The sequence below is a fragment of the Eucalyptus grandis genome, chromosome 8 (genome assembly GCF_016545825.1).
Source record: "Eucalyptus grandis isolate ANBG69807.140 chromosome 8, ASM1654582v1, whole genome shotgun sequence".
NCBI classification, from domain to species: Eukaryota; Viridiplantae; Streptophyta; class Magnoliopsida; order Myrtales; family Myrtaceae; genus Eucalyptus; species Eucalyptus grandis.
In genome coordinates this window covers 1,029,920-1,051,346 of record NC_052619.1, presented here as the reverse complement: position 1 = coordinate 1,051,346, position 21,427 = coordinate 1,029,920, and the positions used below count along the sequence as shown (strand labels likewise).

General features: G+C 41.2%; 1 protein-coding gene and 2 long non-coding RNA genes across 3 annotated transcripts; all 3 read left to right on the top strand.

Moving 5' to 3' along the window:
* The first annotated feature begins 8,918 nt into the window (after window positions 1-8,918).
* LOC120287843 lies at window positions 8,919-9,520 on the top strand. The gene is made up of 2 exons (XR_005546105.1): window positions 8,919-9,003; window positions 9,462-9,520. It is a non-coding gene; the product is annotated as an uncharacterized LOC120287843 (long non-coding RNA).
* A 700-nt stretch (window positions 9,521-10,220) lies between these two features.
* On the top strand, window positions 10,221-17,267 carry LOC120287786 (something about silencing protein 10-like). The gene is made up of 12 exons (XM_039301162.1): window positions 10,221-10,226; window positions 10,619-10,729; window positions 10,942-11,088; window positions 11,218-11,357; window positions 12,716-12,803; window positions 13,215-13,394; window positions 14,189-14,368; window positions 14,445-14,498; window positions 15,759-16,012; window positions 16,820-16,880; window positions 16,979-17,047; window positions 17,136-17,267. Exons 1-12 carry the CDS (start codon window positions 10,221-10,223, stop codon window positions 17,265-17,267), a joined length of 1,422 nt encoding a protein of 473 aa, XP_039157096.1.
* LOC120287842 lies at window positions 14,445-14,659 on the top strand. The gene is made up of 2 exons (XR_005546104.1): window positions 14,445-14,498; window positions 14,603-14,659. It is a non-coding gene; the product is annotated as an uncharacterized LOC120287842 (long non-coding RNA).
* Window positions 17,268-21,427: the final 4,160 nt, after the last annotated feature.

The following is a 21,427-nucleotide window of genomic DNA, read 5'->3' as shown; positions in this document are numbered from 1 at the left end:
TAGCTGCTAAAAAGCACGGACTTGGCTCAGTACATGTACGTAAGCGCATGAATTAAAACTCATCAAATAGTCTCGTTGACTTGGCTGGAGAGCCTCGCAGAGCATCCAAACTTCTCGTTTGCAAGAAGACTCTCCATCAAAATGATTAGTCACAAAACATTTGCGTCAGTTTTTCCCTGTTGGCATAGCAAAAAAAATATTTGTGATTCATTAGGAAAAAAAAAGACAAAGGGAAACAATCTATATTATGTTTATTAACAAATTAGATTTTAATCTCAAGAAATAACCATACAGTTATATTATGGTAATAACTCTACTTTGTTATTTGTTAATGACAAATGAAGTCTCAAGACCAGGTAGACGACCTTTTTAAATAATATTTTATTTTTCCTTCTCCCTCCTCCTTCCTCCTTCTTCCTCTGGCTTCAGTGACCGACCAGAGGGGAGAGCTGGTGGGTTGCTGGACTGAGGTAGTCGGGCAAACTTGCCTCACCGTCGCTTGGTGAGGGCGAGCTCGCCTTGACCACTAACGGGGGAGCCACCATTGGATCTGGGCGAGGGCTTGCCTCGCCGTCACCGGTCCGGCAGGGCTAGCCTTGCCTAGCCACTAGCAAGGTGAGCCCTCACCGGATTTGTTGAGGGGGCCTCGCCATCACTAGGCCTCGCAAGGCGAGCCCCATCGAATTGCCTAAGGGTGATTTAGCGAGGTTCGCCTCGCCAATGGTTGGACGAGCTCGCTCTCACCTAGCGATGGCGAGGCGAGTCCTCACCCAACGACGGTGAGACAAGCCCTTGTCGAATCTGGCAGGAGCTCGCCTTGCTAGACCTAGTGAAGCGACAACGAGGCAAGCCCTTGCCAAATCCGGTGGGGGCTTGCCCGAGCGCCTCAATCCGGCGGACGAGCTAGCCCTCCCCTACGGCTAGTCACTAGAGCCAAAGGTAGAAGGGGGAAGGAGGAGGGAGAAGGAAAAAAAAAGGGGTGAAAAAGGAAAAAAAATAAAAAATTCAAAAAATAATTCAAAAATAAAATATTATTAAAAATGGTCGCCAACCTTCCGCTTTTGGTAGGATGGACTGAATCGGCACAATTGCAAAAGTTTTAGGACTTAATTAGCCAAAAAAAGTTTGTGATTGAATTGGCATAATTGTAATAGATTGACCTTTTTGGCCATTTTCCCATTAATCGTTAAAATATATTATCTTTAACAATAACAATTTTAAGTTTAAACTATTTTTTGCACAATGAAAGTATTTTTAATCTGTTTATTTTTACAAGTAAAACAAGTAATTATTTTTAAGAAAATATTTTCCAAATCATTCATTTTCCAAGGAACAAATGCATAATTTATTTGTTTTTCATCTTTTTGTTCATTCACATGAAGCATTACTAGGGCATGGCAATTAATTCTCTATCCTTTCAATACGAAGTTCATTGGGTGTGCTCAGCATGCGTTTGTTCTAGTTAGAGCTGGCAAAATGGGTCATAAAACCATATTATAACTCATTTTTAGTTAAATGGGTCATATATGGGTCAAGTGAAAATTAAATATGGGTCACAAATGGGTCTTAGAAAGTAAAGCAAGAAAAGAAATGGGTCTGAATGGGTTATTAGGAAACCCACGTTGAACCCATGGCCTTCCTCCTTTGCCTTCTCAATTCTCTATTCCTTCCATCGATTGCAAATCTTTGGATGAGCAGAGCAACCCCTTTCCTTTCCGATCCAAAACCGATTGTAGCCACCGCCTACCTCGTCATCATGCCGCCATCTTTGTTGCCGATCCCAAGCTCGTCAACCTTAGGCGAAGCGCGAGCTCGCCGGCCTTGGCTGAGCTTGGGCTCGTGTGGATTTGGTAAGCCACGAGCATGCCGGCCTTGGCCAAGCTCGAGCTCGTCTGGGATCTAGCGAGCCACGAGCTCGCCGGCCTTGACAGAGCTCGGGCTCGCTTGGATCAACAAGCCACGAGCTCACCGTCCATGGGCTGAGCTCGGGCTCGCCTAGATCTGGCGAGCCATAAGCTTGCTGACCGCAACGGAGCTCGAGCTTGCCTAGATTGGCCAAGCCCTGAGCTCACCAGCCACGACGAAGCTCAGCAACTCGAGCTCACCTAGACGGGTGGAGCCTTGATCTCGCTAGATTGCGGGCGGCCATCATCGTCGGCGGAGTAACAAGGTTGAAGAAGGAGGAGGAAAAAGAAAGAAAAGAGAAAAGAAGAAAAGAAGAGAATAAATAATAATAATAATAATAATAATAATAATAATAATAATAATAATAATAATAATAATATTATAATAATAATAATAATAATAATAATAATAATAATAATAATAATAATAATTTCAAAAAATTTAAAATAATAAAAAATTCAATTTTTTTAATGATATTTGGTAGATAGATATCCATATACATAATGGAGAAGTACTTTTAGAGAAAGCTCGATGCTGTTTAGATTGATAAATAGAAATTCTAAATATCAATAATGTAATTTTTAACTTGGTGAACTAAAATCAAGAAATCAACCAAAATAAAAAAGAATTACAATTAAGAAGCTATGCATTCTCGCATTCAAGAAGATTTATTATAAGCAAATATTATTTTCATGTCAATTATTATCTTATCAAACTTTTTCTTATCAAGAGTTCTTCAAAAGTATTTCAATTTAAAGATTTTTCACATTTTTATTTTATTTACTTTTTAAATTTGGCGTGAAGTTTTTATTTAAGTAACTAAATTGAGTTAAATATAAATGTGTTTCAATAATATGGGTGGGGTCAGGTATGAGTTGGGTCGGGTCGGGTATGAGTTATCAAATTTACATTGCATGAAAATGGGTTAAAACGGGTTAAATGAGTCAAATGGGTCGGACCATTTTCAACCCGATTCAAACCTGACCCGACCCATCCATTTGACAGCCCTAGTTCTAGTAGAGAAAGTTAATATATACCGTGGATTTAGTCTATTTAAATTGGTGATACCATTCATACTTTTTTATATGGAAAAGAGTTAAAGCTAAATACAAAAATTAATAGCTAAAATTTACTATCCTTATTTTATTACTTAATAATAAATGAAGTGGTAGTGAAGAGAACTTAGTGCATGAGCGTTTATCAACTTCAAGATTAACAAAATCAATTAATAGGACGATTTCCTTCTCATTAACCAAACTAGAAAAGGATACCCCAAATTTAGAAGAAAAGATAGACACTTATGTATTTTGCTTTCTCGACGAGGGTGGGGAAATGAAAAGATAGATGGAATCGATAATTTCAGCTGTAACTGTTATAATTTTTTTATTTTCCTTTTTGAAGTTCTGAAACTTACATCCTTATCCACAAAAATAACATCTATCTAAAAGGATTGCAGGAAAAAAGACCACCAATTATAGGGGAGAGTCTTATTTCCATGAGCCTTCGTGAGACAGTTGGCGGCTTGATTAGCCTTTGTGGAGCAATGGACAAGTTTCACCTCATCCAATTGGGCTAGCAAAAAACATTCATTCATCAGTGACATCCTGTATGGCCTATCGCCTCTCAATTGGGCTTGCGACAGCTTCCAAGATTGATAAGCAGTTTGAAGGAACTTCATTGAGCAGATCTTCATTCACATACGCCTTAGATTTCACCTGCCCCCAAGATTTCTCTTGCGAGTATAGGAGGGAGTCCCGCCACGGCAAGATACCGGCGATTGAGGCTTTAATCCATGAGCAATCAAATATTGAGCTTAGGGAATAAACTTGTATGAGTTCAATGGTTAGAAAATTGGTGCGTCAAAGGAAAAAGAGAAAAAAAGAAGAAGAGAAGTTTAGAAAATGAGGTCTAAATCCCAGCCCATCCCAGCCCAAGAAAGTTATGCCCAGCGCTTGGAGGTGGCAAGTGGCCGACAGTTCCTCTTATTTTGCTCTTCGTCCAACCCTTGAAAAAAAAAGGGAATAACAAAAAAAAAATCAATATATTTCATGCTTGTGTCACGGGCCGTGATTTCTCCCATACCCGTGAACCGTTGGGAGTGAAGCTTGGGGTTATTAAGTGAAGAGCGAGGGCGTAGAGAGGATGAACACAACTAGTTCGTGCGAGTGGCGTCAGGACGGTTGATGCTGAGAGTTGTAGGATTAAAGGATAATATCACTTAGGAGCTCTAAAGGCTAGGTTGGCCTCCCATGCACAAACTGGTCGGAAGCTGATGCCGCTCTCTTGATGAGGTCATGGCAGGCCGAAACCAATTGTGGAGCTTAAAGAGGGCTGTTGTCTCGCTCAATGGATTATATGCCCAAGCAAAGCTGGGCGTGGTACGATTGTGTACAAAAGAGCTATTCATCGTATTGTTCACTGGAAAAACTATAGAAGGAAGGCTGGCCTAGCAAGTTTCGCTCGTCAGGTGCCGCACAGGTTGATCCACGGCCAAGGAAATTACCGACCCGTGACAAATGATATCAGAGTGGGGATCCTTCCAGTAGGTGGGTGATTCGAGGAAAAGCCTGTGGTCTTCTTGATCCTATGAGGGCGGAGAGTGATCGCCGAGGCCAGAATTGGCTTGGACAACGTGCGGCTCTCGTCTAGCTTCTGGGATGGCAATGGGAGCATATGAAAGAACCGAATTACTCATTGAATGGGGATAACGTTCCTGGATCAATGGACGAATGTGATATCCGGATTTCGCCGGATCTCAAGTACGTAACAGTTCATGACGGGTCAACAAGTTTGTTGTCGGACTGCGTCGTTGGTACCACTTACGACCCCCGTTTTATCCCCATCCTCACCGTATCAAAAAGTCACGTTTCATCACGTTCTCGCGATAACATCTCATCTAGAAATTTCTTCACGTAACGTCACTCGCGAGACCAACCCCTTCCACATTTGTACCTTACTAAGTGAGCTTTTCATGCATGCGGAGATGTCAACTTCCGAAATTTCAGCCACGTACCCCATGCGTTTCCATGCAATAAGAGAAGACTTTGGACATCAAATTTATAGTCACGTTCCCTTCCTTTAGCCAGCAAACAAGATGGAGATTTTGACTATGCATGAAGGACCATGCAATCATGCCAACCCCTTCTCCTTCATGCGACACATCAAGATACTAACGCATGGCATTGTTCCTTTAGTGGGCTGTCATCAAGATTTTGTTTAGTTGGCCCAAGTAGTCAACTAATAAGAGCTACATCCGCAGCCCATGCCATGCAGGAATGAAGACTTTGACTCTTGCAACAGCTGCAACGTGCATGAGGGAGCAAGTGGCGGAAGGAGTGTTGGCTGAGGGACACGGTTTGTCCCATTTGTTCTTCCCTCAAGCAGCCACGAGAAGGCAGAAGGCTGATTTGATTGGTCAACTAAGTGAAGGTCTTCTTCGGTGACACGTTCACCCACGCGTCCCCTGGTGAATGTCCACGAATCCTTTGAGTTGTCGACCACCCCAAATCCACCACAGCAAGCTAAAGAGAGCTGTTCTTTCTCCCTCGGCACTCCATCACCGGCGACCATTTTCTTCACCCTAAGTTCAGCAAACCTTCACCCAAATTTCAGCGCCATCTGCTCGTGCCTTACTGCCAACGATCTCACCACTGCGTCACCAGTCTCCTCACCGTCCCGCAGCTCGCGCCTCATCGCACGCTGCCGTCGCCGTCCAGCTCGCCTCAACCGCGCCTGCAGCCCGCGGCTTACGATTTACCTCACTGCCGACACCACCGGACTTGAAGCAAGTCGATATCTACTAACCTATACGACGTGAACTCAGTCGTTGCTTGGTGAAATGCATCCCGTAAATTAACACTATTCTAGGATACTTGTGTTGATTCGTGAACTCGGAGGTCGTCGGATCGACCACCGGTAGTTTGAGAAAGGATTTTTGTGTTTGAACGGATTGGTTTGAGTTTGGAACCATACATGTGTTGATCTTGGTATTTTAAAACCTTGATTTCAAAATCTTACGGTCGGGACCCGAAACTATCGACCCACCGATATGCCGTTTTCAATATTTCAAGAGATAGTACTGTTTTGATGAAAATTATCAAGTTTTGAGTCATGAGCACGTTTTAAGTACATGCCTTGAATTTCGGACTATGATAGGAGTGGAGCGATAAAGATTGATTTCGATTCATTCTAGCAATTGAACTTTGGACTCTATGTAAGGTTTAGTTGCCACTGATTTGGTATATCTCTAAAGATTTCATTGCACGTCGATTTATACCATGAATTGGGACTTCGAAAACTAAGGCAATTTCACATATTGTCGATACGAAAATGTTTTGGCATTAAATTGATTAGACTATTACACCATGGTTGAAATGTTATTGATGCCATCGGACCCCTAGGACGACGATGCCCCGGGTGTCGGGTTGCCTGGAGGATCGTGATGGCGATGCCTCTGGATGCCTGGGGACCGGTGAGCCCCAAAGGTGCCTCGGGTGTCGGGATGCCCGAGAGTGTGACGTAACACGTACCAGATGCTTGGGGACATCATACATGGTGAGCCCCGGAGGTTTTCGTGATGCCAGGTGGGGTGCGAGATGCCTGGAGGTGTAACGTAACACGCTCTGGATGCCCGGTGACTGAAATATGGAACCGGAGGTCCTCGTGATGCCAGGTAGGATGCAAGAGCCTGGAGGGATGCAAACACTGGTCCTCCGGAAGATGATGGTAGTGAATTGAGATAAAATGAGTTTCTAAATTCTCATTGGTTTTGGATATGCCGTTTTATTATGATATTCTCCTAAATTGATGCCTACTCCTTACTCCAATTGTGTGTTTTGTTTCGGATTGCGTGGAATCGAGTCGCGATAGACTTATGTAATATAGTTTAGTAGAATTTTGACTGCTGAGTAGTCGTACTCACCCCTCATGGGGCTAACATATTACAGAGACATAGAGATGCCGCTGTAGCCCGCGTCCTCTGGTATGTTTTATGGTATCCCCATCGACCTCGGATCGGAGCAGACGGAGCACCCCGACCCCGACCTGGGGATCACATTTATCCGGATTCGGGTGATCCTTACCATAGACATCGGACTTACCATAGGCCCCGTGCTGATGGGGTTTGTTGTCCTTCACGCCCAGGTCAATGGGCGCACGGTAGGACCACTGCTGTTGTTAGGGGATGATGACGACGAGTTGAGCGAGGTGGAGTAACGGAGGGCTCGGGAGGATTGCAGCAAATTTTTGGATGCTAGGTCATGACGCTAGGACGACGATGTGGATAGACAGTTGGATAGTCGGTCCCATTTTGGTTTAGCCAAATATAGGAATTTTTGGCCTATGTGTACCGACGAATGTCATCCGAGACTATAAATAAATAAAGTGCCTAGTTGGTATATAGTGTGCATCATTCTCAATTTGATTGGAGTATGTGTTCACTTCCGCAATAGTTTAGCGCAGGGACCAATGAAAGTCGCGGCATAGGCGAATCTTAAGAGCCGAGGGTTGCTCAAACAAAGCCACCGCCGCAAAAGGATACCACCGCAACGAAGTGGTATCAAAGCAAAGGATAGCCAAGACAGTGAAACACCCGACCCCAACGGGTCGAAGGCCGCCACAGCGAATCTTAAGAAGAGGTCTACGATTACGTTTCCACCAAAGGGACCCTCTGTTGGCTTGTAGAGATCAAGAGGAGCTTAGTAGGCGAAAGAAGGTGCTGCCGTAGGGGTGCAGTTGGCTAAGGGTGCCACACTTGCCGGGGAGCACAAGCGATTGGAGATTCATGAACAGCTTTGATCGGGGGAAGCAAGCAATGGAGTGCAATGACTTGTTTTATTGGGTGAGCGTTGCCATCTATGTAAGTCCTAGAGAGTGGCATTGATGGTTAGGGAAACGTAAGGAAGCGACAAAATAGCCCACACCGAGGGTGTTGCGGAATTGAGTGGGAGAGTTTGTCCATGATTTCTCCCATACCCGTGAACCCGTGAGAGTGAAGTTGGGGTTATCAAGTGAAGAACGAGGGCATAGAGAGGATGAATAGAACTGATCTATGGGAGTGGCATTAGGACGGTTGGTGTTAGGAGATTTAGGATTGAAAGATAATATCATTTAGGAGCTCTAAAGGCAGGGTTGGCCCCGTGCACAAATTGGTCGAGAGCTGATGCCATTCTCCTAATGAGGCCATGACAGGCCAAAACCAATTGTTGAGCCTAAAGAGGACTGCTGTCTCGCTCGATAGACTAGACGCCTGAGCAAAGCTGAGCGTGGTACGATCTCGTACAATAGAGCTATTCATCGTATTGTTCATGGAATAACTAAAAGGAAGGCTGGCCTAGCGAGTTTCGCTCATTAGGCGCCACACAGGTTGATCCACGGCCAAAGAAACTACCGACCCATGACACTTGCCTGTTGCAGTTGCTGCTGTAGGTAGAAGTGAGAGATTAACAGGGAAAAAGCTTCGGCTTCTTGCGAACTTGGCTTCCTCTGATATCAAAGTTCTTTATCCGTGGCCTCCTCAGCTCTCACTTCGCCGAACGGTGGGTTCGTCGCATTTTCGTTGAATTACGTGGCCCCTTCATTCAATTAGAGTCAGTTCAGTTTCACTTCTGTGTTTCTGATGCTTGTAGTAGTAGGATAATGCAAAATAGCTGCTCAAGGTTTCACGTTTGGTCCTAGTCTGTGTTCTTTTATCAATCATTTTTAATTGGGTCTGCCACTGAAAGTTTCGTTTCATTCGTCTGTGCTGCAGAAAGAATTCGAAGGACTTGAGCTAGAAGGACCATGGGGAAGAGGTCCAGGAGTCAGACAAAGGAGAAGAGGGGCTCTAAGAGGAGGGCTATTGATGAAGACGTGGCCTCGGAAGACATTGATGACTAATAGATGCCTGTGAGTTATCTCCTCGGCTGAGTATCTGCTTACTGGCGCCGCGTGCTTTCTGTTTGTGTAAATGCCGGTGTGAAGTTTGCTGCTTTGTAATTGGTTTCTCTTATTGATGTTTTTATTTATAGTTCACAAACAAAGGGATGTTGTGCCGCCGAACATTCACAGTGATGCTGGGGAGTCAGATGATGAAATGAAGAGCCTGTCTTTGATTTTAAGGTACTTAAGTTCCCTTTGATGCAGATTTGGTATAGTTCATCCAGTGAACTTGGTTTGCAACAGAGTTGAATTTGGTTTGACGCATGGTAGGGAAGGTTTTCAAGGAATTTAGTGATAATTAAATGAATGTTTGCATGAGATTTGTGTTTGAATATTTGTGTGGATCAAACTGGTGTCGTATTGTGACAGTTATATTTTTGTGGTGATGTGATCATGCATAAGGCATTTCTTTTGTGGTTTTTCTTTACATTTTTTACATTAGCTGGTGAACTGTTGTCAAATTAACATGCATGAGAGACTTCCTTTCTGATGTTCTCATTAAATGACTAGTACTTTTAAAATTCTGGACTTCTACTGGTCATTTATATATTGGTGCTTCGAAATTATTAGTCGATCCCCAATATTTGTTTATTGGAAAGAGAAATTAATGGAATATGGTGTCTTGGAATTTCTTTTAGGACGAAGAGGATGAAGAGGAGGATGAAGATGATGACACTCAACTGACCGGGCTTGCTGCGAAAAGTAAGATTGTCTCAAGTCATTTTGCTTTTCTTGAGTTACTACTACTACCCACTGAAGTTGTCCTTTTCTACGTGCCAATTCATCAGATAGTTCCTAATTCTCTGGAGTAAGTTGTCATACCTGCTCAACATCTAATATCTGAAGCTAAGTTGGCTTAAGCTTGGCGGTCTATAATTGTGGTTGGAAAACTGGAAGTCTTGTTGGCCATGAAGTCCTTGAGGGTAAATGTGTTAACTGCTACTAGATGAAGAACTCTGAAATTGCAGTCTAAGTGCATGTTCACTTTTGTTGAGTCTGTTTTTATGGGAAATAGGTGCTAGTTATTGATGAGATTGGCCTAAAAATAGCTGTTCAATTTTTAACCAGTCTTCAAGAGTTGGTTTGCTTTGCGTTACACTCTTGTTTGCCTGTTTGTCATTTCAACAGTAAAACCTTTTCAGGTGAATTTGTGATGTTGTAACATCAAATAAAAGTGATGGAATTTGATCTTACTTGAATATGATATATTGGAATGTTTTTAGGGAGCTCTGCTATCTTTTCATAATCTCCTTGTGAATTTGTGTGGAGAGATTCCACCAAGCCTGCCATAGTAGAATGTACAGGTGCAGCAGCCAATAGCAGCATGCTCTTCTATTATCAATTTCACGTGCTGCCATGCTGGGGACGCTACATCTATCCTCTTTTATGATAATTAGATGGAGGTAATTGTTACAGTTATCTGTAAGAGAAGTCATTTTGGTTCATAACCGGTAGCTCCACATGTATTATGTCTCCTATGAGTGACCTATTGTAATAGTGGGCAACCATTCAGCATATTGCTTGATAGGAGCAAGGTGATTGGCCTAGTGATGATCAATTTACCAAACTCAAGAAGTCTTGCATTCAATTCTTTACTTCTTCATCATCTTCATAGCCTGTGACAAACGGAGAGAGTAAAATATCTTGTACGCATGCCTTGGTTCATTTTGCCCTATTGATCATTCACTGCTTCTTACAAGTCTAACGACCTCATGTGGTAGACAAATGCTTGGTTTTTCTTGGTGATGTTGACTTCCACTTTTAAAGTTCAATTTCCATATTGTTGTTTGCGTAGTTTGTAGTTGCAAGACAGCAAAAGTATTTGCAGGCGAAAATTGGTGGGTGGAAGACGAAATGCACGATGAGGAGGAAGAAGATGAAGACAAGAAGGCCGTTTGGGGCAGAAGTAATGACAGTACTATAATGCCGATGAGGTACATTGAGTTGGAAATCTGACTTCATCCCTCTTTACGCTTCATCAAGTTGATACAGGGGTTCTCTGTTAAACTACAAACTGATTGTGATTTCACTTGTAAAGTATTTTTCTTAAGAACCCGAACCCTTCATATTTGGCTTTTGAGCGGGCTTAAATTCTGTGATTCTTGATTCAAACTACAGGCAACCTCTAGCGGTGAGGAAATCCCAGCAGAGGAAGAGGCAGAGGTGTTACGATTGCAGAGGGAGAAAGCAAAATCATTATCAATGGAGGACTTTGGGCTTAAAGATATTAGTCCACATGAGGCCACTGTGGAACCGACTTTAGGGGTAGCGTTTTCTGATAACCTTGTTAACTCAGTGGCTTTAAAGTTGTTCTGAAATGTTTTCCTCATAGAGGTAGGTGGAGTTTCGAAGTAACAGTGCTATTTCAATTGCAAGTTATTCATGATTCTGCAGGAAATTATGGTTGGAGGAGAAGGTAAGTTTGAATCTGGCGTACACGAAGGCACTGGAGATGATATTGTGACAGCTTTTGAGGAGGTAAAAAAAGATTTGAATGCACTATCAAAGGAGGAGCAAATGGATGTTGTATATAGGTAATTCCTCTCTTAAAGTGAACTAAAAGCTGCTTTGGTTGATGTGTTGCTACTGGTTATGGAATTTCAACTGAAAGTAGCAAGAGCTTAATATCTTTTGCTGGGAAGATCAATACGGGAGAATTCGATACACTGGCACAATGTATTGACCATGAACATACAATTGATATTGACTATGGCCTGTTTTGTATATGGCTTTACTTTTTTTGGGCTCTTGTTGTGTATGGGTTTTCACCCCCCTGGTGCCCTACGGTTGAACTTTTTATCTATGAAAAACAAAAAAAGATCACCAAAGATAGATCTTCCAATGCATGTTTGTAATTGGTCAATGTATATTAAAGTGCTGCACTATATTTTCTCATAATTCTTCATGGTGCTTCCTGCAATTAGACTGTGGAATCTTATGCAATTCGCATAATCCTTTTTGCATAAAACTGGATAATTTGTTGTCCATGATTCCACTCTGCATCTTAGCTATTCCTCTCCATCAAGTGGCAATTGTCGGTCCTTTCAGGTTCATGAGAACTATGCGCTGAAATTTCTGGCATGATAAACCAATCAAACCAAATGTTCAGAAGTAGAACCCGGCAATGTTCTTCTTCCTTGATTAGAAAACCTACTAGACAGCCTAAGGATTGTTTGGCAATGGTTTTGAAGAAACAAATAAAGCCAATTCAATGAATTGATTCTCTGGATTTTAATCATAAAAGCAAACATTGGATGCGAATGAAAAGGGAAAGATAATCAGCAGATTTCTCCTTGTATATCTCACAATGTTTTCCTCCCGTAGTGTGGTCTTTTAGAGAAGACGTTCCACTTTTTGATTTCATAGGATTTTTATAAGCCACCTCCTTGTTGGGAGAAGAATTTACCAAGCTAGATGAGGAAGACATCTTAGTGGTAAAGGCTAATGGAGACGACCGCACTTGATAAGAGGAAATAGGTGGGATTGTTGAGACATGGTAGATTTTGCAATAATTGGAACAATGTTAAATGAGAAAAATTCTTGTCCATGAGAGAGAAGCAATTAAAGAAGTGGTTGGAGTTATGGATTACATAGAAATTAATAATCCATATGTAATATAGTCATCAATTCAAAGATTTTATTCCCAGTCATACTTGATCTCATAATATATGGTATTTTCCGTCAGAAGTTATCTGCATCCAATGCTACTTCTTAAGTTAACAAATGAAACATAAGGGATATGTATGAAGTAAGTTCCCTTGCCTTGAATGAATTTCTAAGTTACCAGGAAAAGGAAATATGTATGTAGTCTATGTACTTTATGTTCCTGCCTCTTTATTTAATAGAATGTTATGTTCCTGCCTCTTTATTTAATAGAATGTTTTTCTTGCAGTTCTGCTCCAGAATTGGTGGGACTGCTGTCTGAGCTGAATGATGCAGTTGAAGAGCTTGAAAGCAGAATCAATCCACTTCTAAGCAAGGTACTTATTCTGCTGTCAAAGAGGTGCGTGCTAACAGACGACTTGTTTTTTGAATCTCTCTAGTATGCAATGATTTCATTCACCATTTTTTCCGAGTTTTCTTGGCAGAAATTTATCTCTATAAAGATCGCTTTGAAGGTCCCTAGGAAGGATCTCGCTGAAGGGATGAATTTTAGCTATCCAATATTTTCTGTTAAGCTTTTGGTAGAATGCTTTGGTGTCTCGCTTTGAAGTTTTCTTGGCTTGGGTCTCTAATATTTTTTATTGCTTGAGCTTATTACTATAATGTTTTTAGTCCATTTGGCTCGTACAGTGTTGTTTCTTTATTACTCACTGTCTATGGTTTCTGTTGAATGTGGAATTTGCAACTCATATTTTCTTGTTGTTCAGCGTGTCTTTTATTCTATGAAGGTTAAAAAGAGGGAAAGTGCAATGAAAGGAGGATCATGCTATTTGGAAGTAAAGCAGGTTCTGCTGCTGGCCTATTGCCAAGCAATTACCTTTTATCTCCTCCTTAAGTCTGAGGGACAACCAGTTCGTGATCATCCTGTTATAGCTCGCCTTGTGGAGATCAAAAGCTTATTGGAGAAGGTATTTATAGAAGCTATATAATTTCTATTAGTGATTTTATCTATAAATCTGCACATGCATGCTGCGTGGCATGCCAATGAATATCATTGTTAACTTTCAGCCTACTTGTTAATTCCTGTTAGAAACCACTCTTGGGCATGATAGGCAAAGTCACACTACACTGAACGGTGTCATTGCTCCTGTCATCGTAGTGATTATGGGTAATATGCTACTCAAGGAGCATGTGGACGTACTTTTTAGCCTATCCCTTTTTTCCCCTTATGTTCAGTGATTTGCTAAATGTTGTTGTAGTTGTCTCTATTTGTATGTATGGCTGTTTGGTTCAGTCTATGCTGCTAGTTGAACATCTTTACTAAAACCTCCGTTGATTTTTACATTTCTATTTAGTGAGGACTAATGAACCATTTGGTCGAGCTGTGTAAGCCATTTATTTGTGGTGTCTCATTTTCAATTATGTTGGAACCAACTTTAACTGACACCTGATCCTTATGAAATGACGATGTTTCTTCTGTAATCCCTAATCTTAGTGTGGTGTAGTATTCTGAGGGTAGAAGGGGATGACTGGAAGGTTGTCAGGATTGTGCATGTGCATATTTGTTCGTCAACATCTTTTGCAGTTAGCTTTTGGTTTCCTTGAGTGTTGACTGACTATGCAAGTGCCCAAAGATTTTTTTATTTTTTTTCTTATCCTCCAGTGAGTCATACATAGGACTATACTACTGACTCACTCAATGTACTGCATTGCATGGGTTTTTGTCTACTGTCACAAATCTTAGATGTACTACCTTTGGCAGATGAAACAACTTGATGAAAACCTTCCATCTCACCTCAAGGAGATTCTAAAACAAAGTACTTCAGATGAAAAGCCAGAAAAGTTGGTGAATGACGAAAATTTGTTGCAATCTGATGATTCTGATGAAGATGACAAGTCCATTCCACTGCCTATTGATGTTCAAGATCAAGAGTCAAAAAATGTATGTTTCACCTTAATCAAGATTGTATATTTGCCTCCTTGTGTCTTTGGTATGAACATAACCGTTGGTTTTGCAGCCTCATGAACCCGTTCAGGACGATGAGAATAATGGAGAGAAACATAAACCTCAGGTGAGTCTGGCTCAATTGACAGCGCCAGAAATGTCAGTTCCTCTCTACTGGCTGCATAAAATAGTTTTAAGTATTCTTGTATTTGATATCGCAAAATTTGGCAGAAGGAACAATTTGGGGTGCAAAGCTTGAAGATGTTAAATGTGAGGGCTGCCCTTGAGAAAAAAATTGAGGCACGAGAATTTTTTTAGTTCAAATGCTTCAAAAGGGGAGAAAAACCAAAAAATTTTGAAACGAGTGAACAGGTACTGCTTTAATTGTCCACACCTGCCCTTTGTTTTAATTTAAGGCGTTTACTTAGGTTCCTTCTTCAACAGGCAGCTGGAGACCTATGCAGATTTCGATGATCATGCTACTGAAGATGTAGCATGTCATCATGGGTTGATGAGTGGGCATGTGGGATCATTAGAATTAACTAAACTCTCCAATCTTCTGCGAATTGAAAACAAGAGACAGAAGGTTTGGATCTTGGCATGATTATGTTCAATTTTTTTCCTTAAGTGCAAGAGGTTATGTGATCGATCAAAATGTGTTTGCAACAACTAGACTACATCCTACCAAGGGGATATATGGGTTAAAAATTCAAAATGAAAGTAAATTTCCATTTGGTGCAGTCTTTGGACAATGCTCCAATAAGATGTTTCTGATGATTCAGGAATTAGTTGCTCTAGAATGGATAGACTGTTAGAATATTCTAGTATAGATGGAACTAACCATGTCAGTAATATAGCTAAAACATTGCAAAAAAGAAAATAAATCATCATGGGCTACAATTAGGGTATATGGCTACCGCATGTTAACACTTTGTTTTTACTTATTTTCATGTCATACAATAATCTTGTATGGATTATGTCAAGTAAAATACCTAAATATTGGGAAAAAAAAAAATTCTACTTTCCTGTCCCTTGAAGTTCTTGAGGAACTGTTTTTTATTCTCGTGATTGTATTCAGATTTTGATGTTGTCTGTTACCTCTTTCTGTCCTAACTCTGTTTGATTGTTGGATATGATAGATGAAAGATGATAGATCGATATACCTTCCATTTAGATGATTGTTAAATTACCTAGGGTTATGAGTCGACTTAAGTACAATCTTTTTATGGATTAGACTTGCGCTGAATTTCTACTATATTTTTAAACAAATCAAGTGATAGTATCATATTAGTTCTGGAAGGATTCAAAGGAAGCTCTAAGTGACATTACCATATTAATCCTGAAATGAATATTACGAATGAGAAGCTTTTCATCTTGCTCCTGGAAGGTCATATCAGGTGATGATGATTTGCCAAGGAGGGATGAGACTGGAGAAAGGCAGAGGAAACATGAGCTTCAAGTTTTGGCTGGAGCTGGAGTTAAGTCAGAAGATGATCTTGGTGAGGAAGATGGTAATTTTGAGGCTAATGGAGGTGCTGACTCTGAGGAAAGTGAATCTGAAGAGTCAGCTGATGAGTTTTATAAGCAAGTGAAGCAGCAACGAGCTGCAAAACTCGCCGCCAAAGCAGAGATGTATACAAGGTCTGTTTTCTGTTGCTCATCCCACATTTTCCATCTTTATCTTAACGTAGTCCCAGAAGAGTGATATTAGGCACCCATTTTCATCAATCAATTACAACTCATGCTTTGAAAAGGAAATTAAAAGTTACATGCTGGGTATAGAACAAGGAGATCCTAGAAAATTTCTCCAGTCATGTATGAGCTCCATGAGTGTACCTATTTAAGATCTGTTTTCTTTTTCCTTCCATTTCTTGAAAATTTTTCTTAGACATTTGATATCAGGGGTTGAGACCTTTACTTACAAGGAAAAGTCCTTAACATTGAACAATCTTTTGGAATGAAGACAAATTTTTATTACCAAGTACAAAGTGCAAAATAACGTGGTGCAAGTGTATAATGTGTCTTTGTATAAACAAATCATTTCTTTCTTTTTAGAGGATATTGAACCTTTACGAGGAGCTGGATTAAGCTAAAACTTGAACTTACATTTCTACGAGTTTTATTTGCTATCATGAAATAAGAAAGAATGTTATATCAATCTTTTTGCTACTTTATCCTATGGAGTTAGCAGGAAAAGGAAAGAGAACTTTTGAGGAGGGTGAATAGCATTCTGGATCTAATTAAAAGTAGAAATTAAATGAAGATTAAAGAGAAGACGTGAGAAAGCTAGCAATGCATCAAAATCAAGGACCTATGGCTCTCAAAATGCACGAGTTTTCTTTTGTTTTCGTGACACATGAAATCTCGATGGAAATATTTAGTGCCATGTCATGGTAAAATTGCTCTCGGAATGTTTTCAATTTGTGGTTGACTTTGATGCGCCTACAGGGATCCGGCAATTCCATCCTTGCCTGAAACAGTCTATGGAAAGCGCCACATCACTTATCAGGTGAGCCTGTGTGCAATGGTTCTGGTCAGTTCCGTTAATGGTCTTAGCTACTCGTTGCCATAGTCAAAGATTTAACTTTTGCTGTGCAAATACTTTAGATGGAGACAAATAGAGGATTGACCCGTAATCGGAAGAAACAAACGAAAAATCCAAGAAAGAAGTACCGGGTGAGTCAAGAGAATCAGATTGCTGATGTATATTCTCATGTCGACTTTCAATATTGCCTGAAATTATTTATGTTCATTTCGTGTGCAGAGTAAGCATGAGAAGGCAGTGGTCCGACGAAAAGGGCAAGTTCGGGAGATCAGGAAGCCTTCTGGACCTTATGGTGGGGAAGCATCTGGTATTAATGCAGGAATCAATCGAAGCATGAGATTCAAGAGCTAAATGCTACCACTTTGGATGGAAATCTGTCGTGCGGACCTTGGAGTAACCTGCCGGTGATTTGGGTGACATGAGTATATATACATAGTCAAGCTTCTACAGTTGCACAAGCATCAGTTGGAGTCTAATGGGGATGTAAGGGGACGACTTAGGAGCCCTGGCAGATACGTATTGCCCGTCAGTGGCAGGCCATTTTTGTTAGTATCGGAAGACTGGAGTTTCGCTTGAGTTGAGATTGCTTTCCATGTGGAAGGCCTTGTATTATTAGCAAGAAACCTTGTCAGAACTTAATTATTAAAGATTGTGACTTCATAAAATTTTGTTTTCCCGTTTCTTTCTAAGGAGCCGATTCCGTATGTTCAGTTTTAACTCCCCGCCCAAAGGGGTTTTTCCCTTCAGCTAGTAGGACTGAAAATTGTTGAATGAATTTGAGCTGAGGATGGACTGTGTTCCAATATGTGATCACGAGTCGCATTATATTTTTAGAGCGTGAGGTGCCTGTCTTTGGAAGATTCTGATCTCAGGCCGGAAAGAAACATTCCAGGTGAAGTGGTCACATCAGAAATATGCAAGCTATGTCCGGTGTGATGATCCTTTTAAGAGAGAATTTATAGCAAGCCTTGAAGCTATTTTGAAAGAGTAAACCACAGGGTTCCGAGAAGAACAAAGAGGGAACTACTGGTATATATATTAGCCTTCATTCACGAACAAAAATATCCGATATTCCTGGTTTCTAGAGATGAGCCTCATTAAATTTTTGTGTCTGAACCGTGCGAAACCATCCGGCACATTTGGGCTAATAATCAGGGGGCAGTGTTCATTCGAAGATCGCATTTGAGGATGAGGGGGGCCCCCTTATCCTTTTAGTTTCCTACCAAGATGAGAACGGGGTAATCTGATGATTGCGTTTCGATGGAGATGATGACCGAGTTTCTGGATAAGCCTCAGGTGGCAGAAACGAAAACGCAGCAGCATTCATCCTTCCTAATTTTCGATCAATCCATGCCCACTTGCCATAATTCCCGTAACTTCACTCATATTATACACAGAAATACGGAAAATCCGTAACTGGTGGTAGACAAGAGAGAGAGAAGAGAGAAGAGAGAGAATCATACAGCACAAGAAGAGATCAAAGGAGAACATATTTTCTTCGAGGGTTGCGCACCTTCTACTAAATTGTATGAGAGAGAGTTTTCTTCTATTTATACGCACTAACATGTGTTGGAGATATGATTTCATCAGAGATATGATTTGACATCGAACATACAATCTAGGATTGGATTTGGATCAATTGATTGACTCAATTAGAGATCACAATTGATACCATATTTTTTCATTTCTTTTTTACTGTTCTTACATTACGTGTAAAGAATGCATCTATCTATAGACCCAAATTAGGAAAAATTATCCAAAAAAGTCTTTAACTTATTGCACTTTTTCCAATTTAGTCTTAAACTTTTCAATTTTACCAGCTAAGTCAAAATATTTTCATCTTTTGCCAATTGAGTCAATCTGAATAATTTTGACCGGAACTTGCCGATGCTGGACGACTGATGCTAATGTGACAATTTTTAAATAATAGTTAATGATATTTTAATAATTTTTTGAATTTCTATTCTTTTATTACTTTTTTTTTAAAAGGTTTGGAGATAAGGCCGGCGGGTGGTTGTCCAACCCTCACCAACCACAAGTGAGGGTCGGCCAACCCTCGCCGGCCCTAGGTGTCACGCCCCAAACATCGAGCGCGTGCACATCCCTCGGGGGTCGATCAAAATGCGACGTTCTCAAGACGCGTCGCCAACCCAATCGATTCATGTACATGCGGAAGCGAAATAAACAATCTCCAAACAACAAATAAGCATGGGATAGAAAAGTAGGACAATCAATTTAACACACCAGGTTTATATACATAAAAATCTAAACCAAAAAGATGTTACCAAGCTGACCCTACCCTGAACCTTACCTACTTGGGATCCGGGTCTATCACAACACCGTCAGGGATGTCGATTTCTAGAGGGCCAACTGCCTCTACTGCGAGCTCTTCACCCTCGGGTGTGACATCCCAGATTTTTCAATCCTGTTTTCTATTGAATAAATCGAGCATTTCATCGACTCGCTTACAGGGCTATTCTCAGAGCTGATCACTCTCAAGATAACTAGACTATTCAGGGAAGCTATTAAGGAATTTTAATGCAATAGACTTGAGAATTCAACCAGGAATCGACTTCTTGACCGTGCTCATCTTTAGAGGCCATTACGGCACAATTAAAAATCGATTTGAGATCAGAGATAGGTCTGTTCGACTGAGATGTGTGGCTAATCGTGGGTGACACCACTAAATTGGAAAATTCTCGTTGACCAACCCTAAACTGATTCTTCTGTCATTTTGGTACCCTATGTCCGTATTTGAATCATCGAGATTTTCACAACAACTGAGAGTCGCCAATATGTTGAGTGGATGCATTTTGGCTCGAAGAAAATCGACCACGGATCATTTGCACCAAAAATCTTTGAAAACTACCTGGTAGCCTAGGTCACACTAAAAATGCGCCTGAGTGAAATTGACTATGAATTCGAGTCTAATTTTAGAAATTGAAGATTCTGTCATGTCACGATAAATTCTAGGAGCGTCGACTCAGTCTCAGAAGATTTTTCTGCAACCCGAGACTTTTTGGGAAAAAGTCGTCGTAGGACCGTTTTTGTTCCAAAAAAAGGCTGGGATCATTTTTGATCGTGAAATTGGGATACATGATGGATCAATTGATGAGGAAAAATACCAATTTGAGTATTGACTTGATAACGGAATTTATTGAGGCCAAATGGGAGTGAATTGAGCAAGATTAAGTGCCTAATTGAGAGAGAATTGTTGGAAATTCGTGTGCCTCCACCACCCGCGACGTTTGGACCATCTCGAACTTCTAGAAGCGAGCATTGTTGGCGGATTAAGGGCCAAGGAACCAGCATGTGGCTGGAATGAGTCAAGGGGGACAAATGAATGGAAAAAAATGGCCATGGTGGCCCACCTCTTGCCCTCTCTTCCTCACCAAGCAACCGGCCAAGTCTCTCTCTCCCTCCATTGTTGTTCGACCACCAGCAACAGCCAAGGAGTTGCCAGAGCAAGCTGCACGAAGCCATCATTGCCGGAACGCTGTCCACGCGCACGCCGCCCCGCATGCGTGCTCACCGCCTCATCGCTCGACTCTGCTTCTCCCTCGCTGTCCCAGCCTTCTGTTTGCATGTCCAAGGAGCTGTCCAGCCACCGTGAGTGGCTAAGGAAGCCCACCGGAGCTCCTACGGCAGCCGGTTACCTCGCCAAGCCATCCACCGGTCCATCGTCGCCATTCCCGCACCAAACCAGCTTCACTTCTTCTGTTTTGCAGCCAAGAACAGAGTGGAAAACAGTGGGTTTCCAGCAAGGTGTCGGGAGGGTTTTGAGGTGGTTTCGAGCCGTGAAACCTAGGCCCGCTTTGGAGAAAGTCGGCCCCCGTTGCGTTCCCATCTGTTTGATCCGATCTGCTTGTTAATGAAGTGAGTTTTGTTCACTAATCCCTTATTAGTATGCTAATGATGCTTAGGGGTTGATTAGATTTAATTAAGTGCAATTAGGTGGATAGATTAGATTAGAGTAATTAAATTAGAGACTTACCGATGCATGTTAGGCAATTGGTTAGCGTAGTTAGCAAGCAGACATGCTCTATTATTTATTGAATGAGTCTCGGTAATTTTCCGGGCTCGTCTCGGCTTCCAAGTAGGCATTACGGGCCTAAATTGGATTTATTGTAATTATTTAATAATTTTCGGAATTATTTAATTTATTTATTTATTTTCGAGAAATTAGGCTGGGATAGTTAACGACTGGAATTTCGTGTTGATTGCAGTAGTGCTCTCTATTTATTTAATTGAGTGCCTGATTGTGCAAATTGAATGAACTTAGTGTGAGTGGGTATATATTCTAGAAATTGGATAAATTTGGTAATTGAGTGGAAAATTACCGAGCGTCAGTCTATAGCGCCAAAAATAATTGGTGGGCTATATAAAGTGGCAAGAATGGTGAAAGTGAAATAATTACATTTTTGGCTAAGACCGACCATGTACCCACGCACGGCTATTTTATCTGGGTATGATAAAAGGTGTGACAGAATGTTGTATTATGTGGCTCGGAG

Bases quoted from the DNA above. Each gene is read 5' to 3' on its own strand.
- LOC120287786 (XM_039301162.1), top strand. The intron at 12,804-13,214 runs GTACTTATTCTG...TATTCTATGAAG, and splicing joins TCAATCCACTTCTAAGCAAG to GTTAAAAAGAGGGAAAGTGC. The intron at 17,048-17,135 runs GTGAGTCAAGAG...TTTCGTGTGCAG, and splicing joins ATCCAAGAAAGAAGTACCGG to AGTAAGCATGAGAAGGCAGT.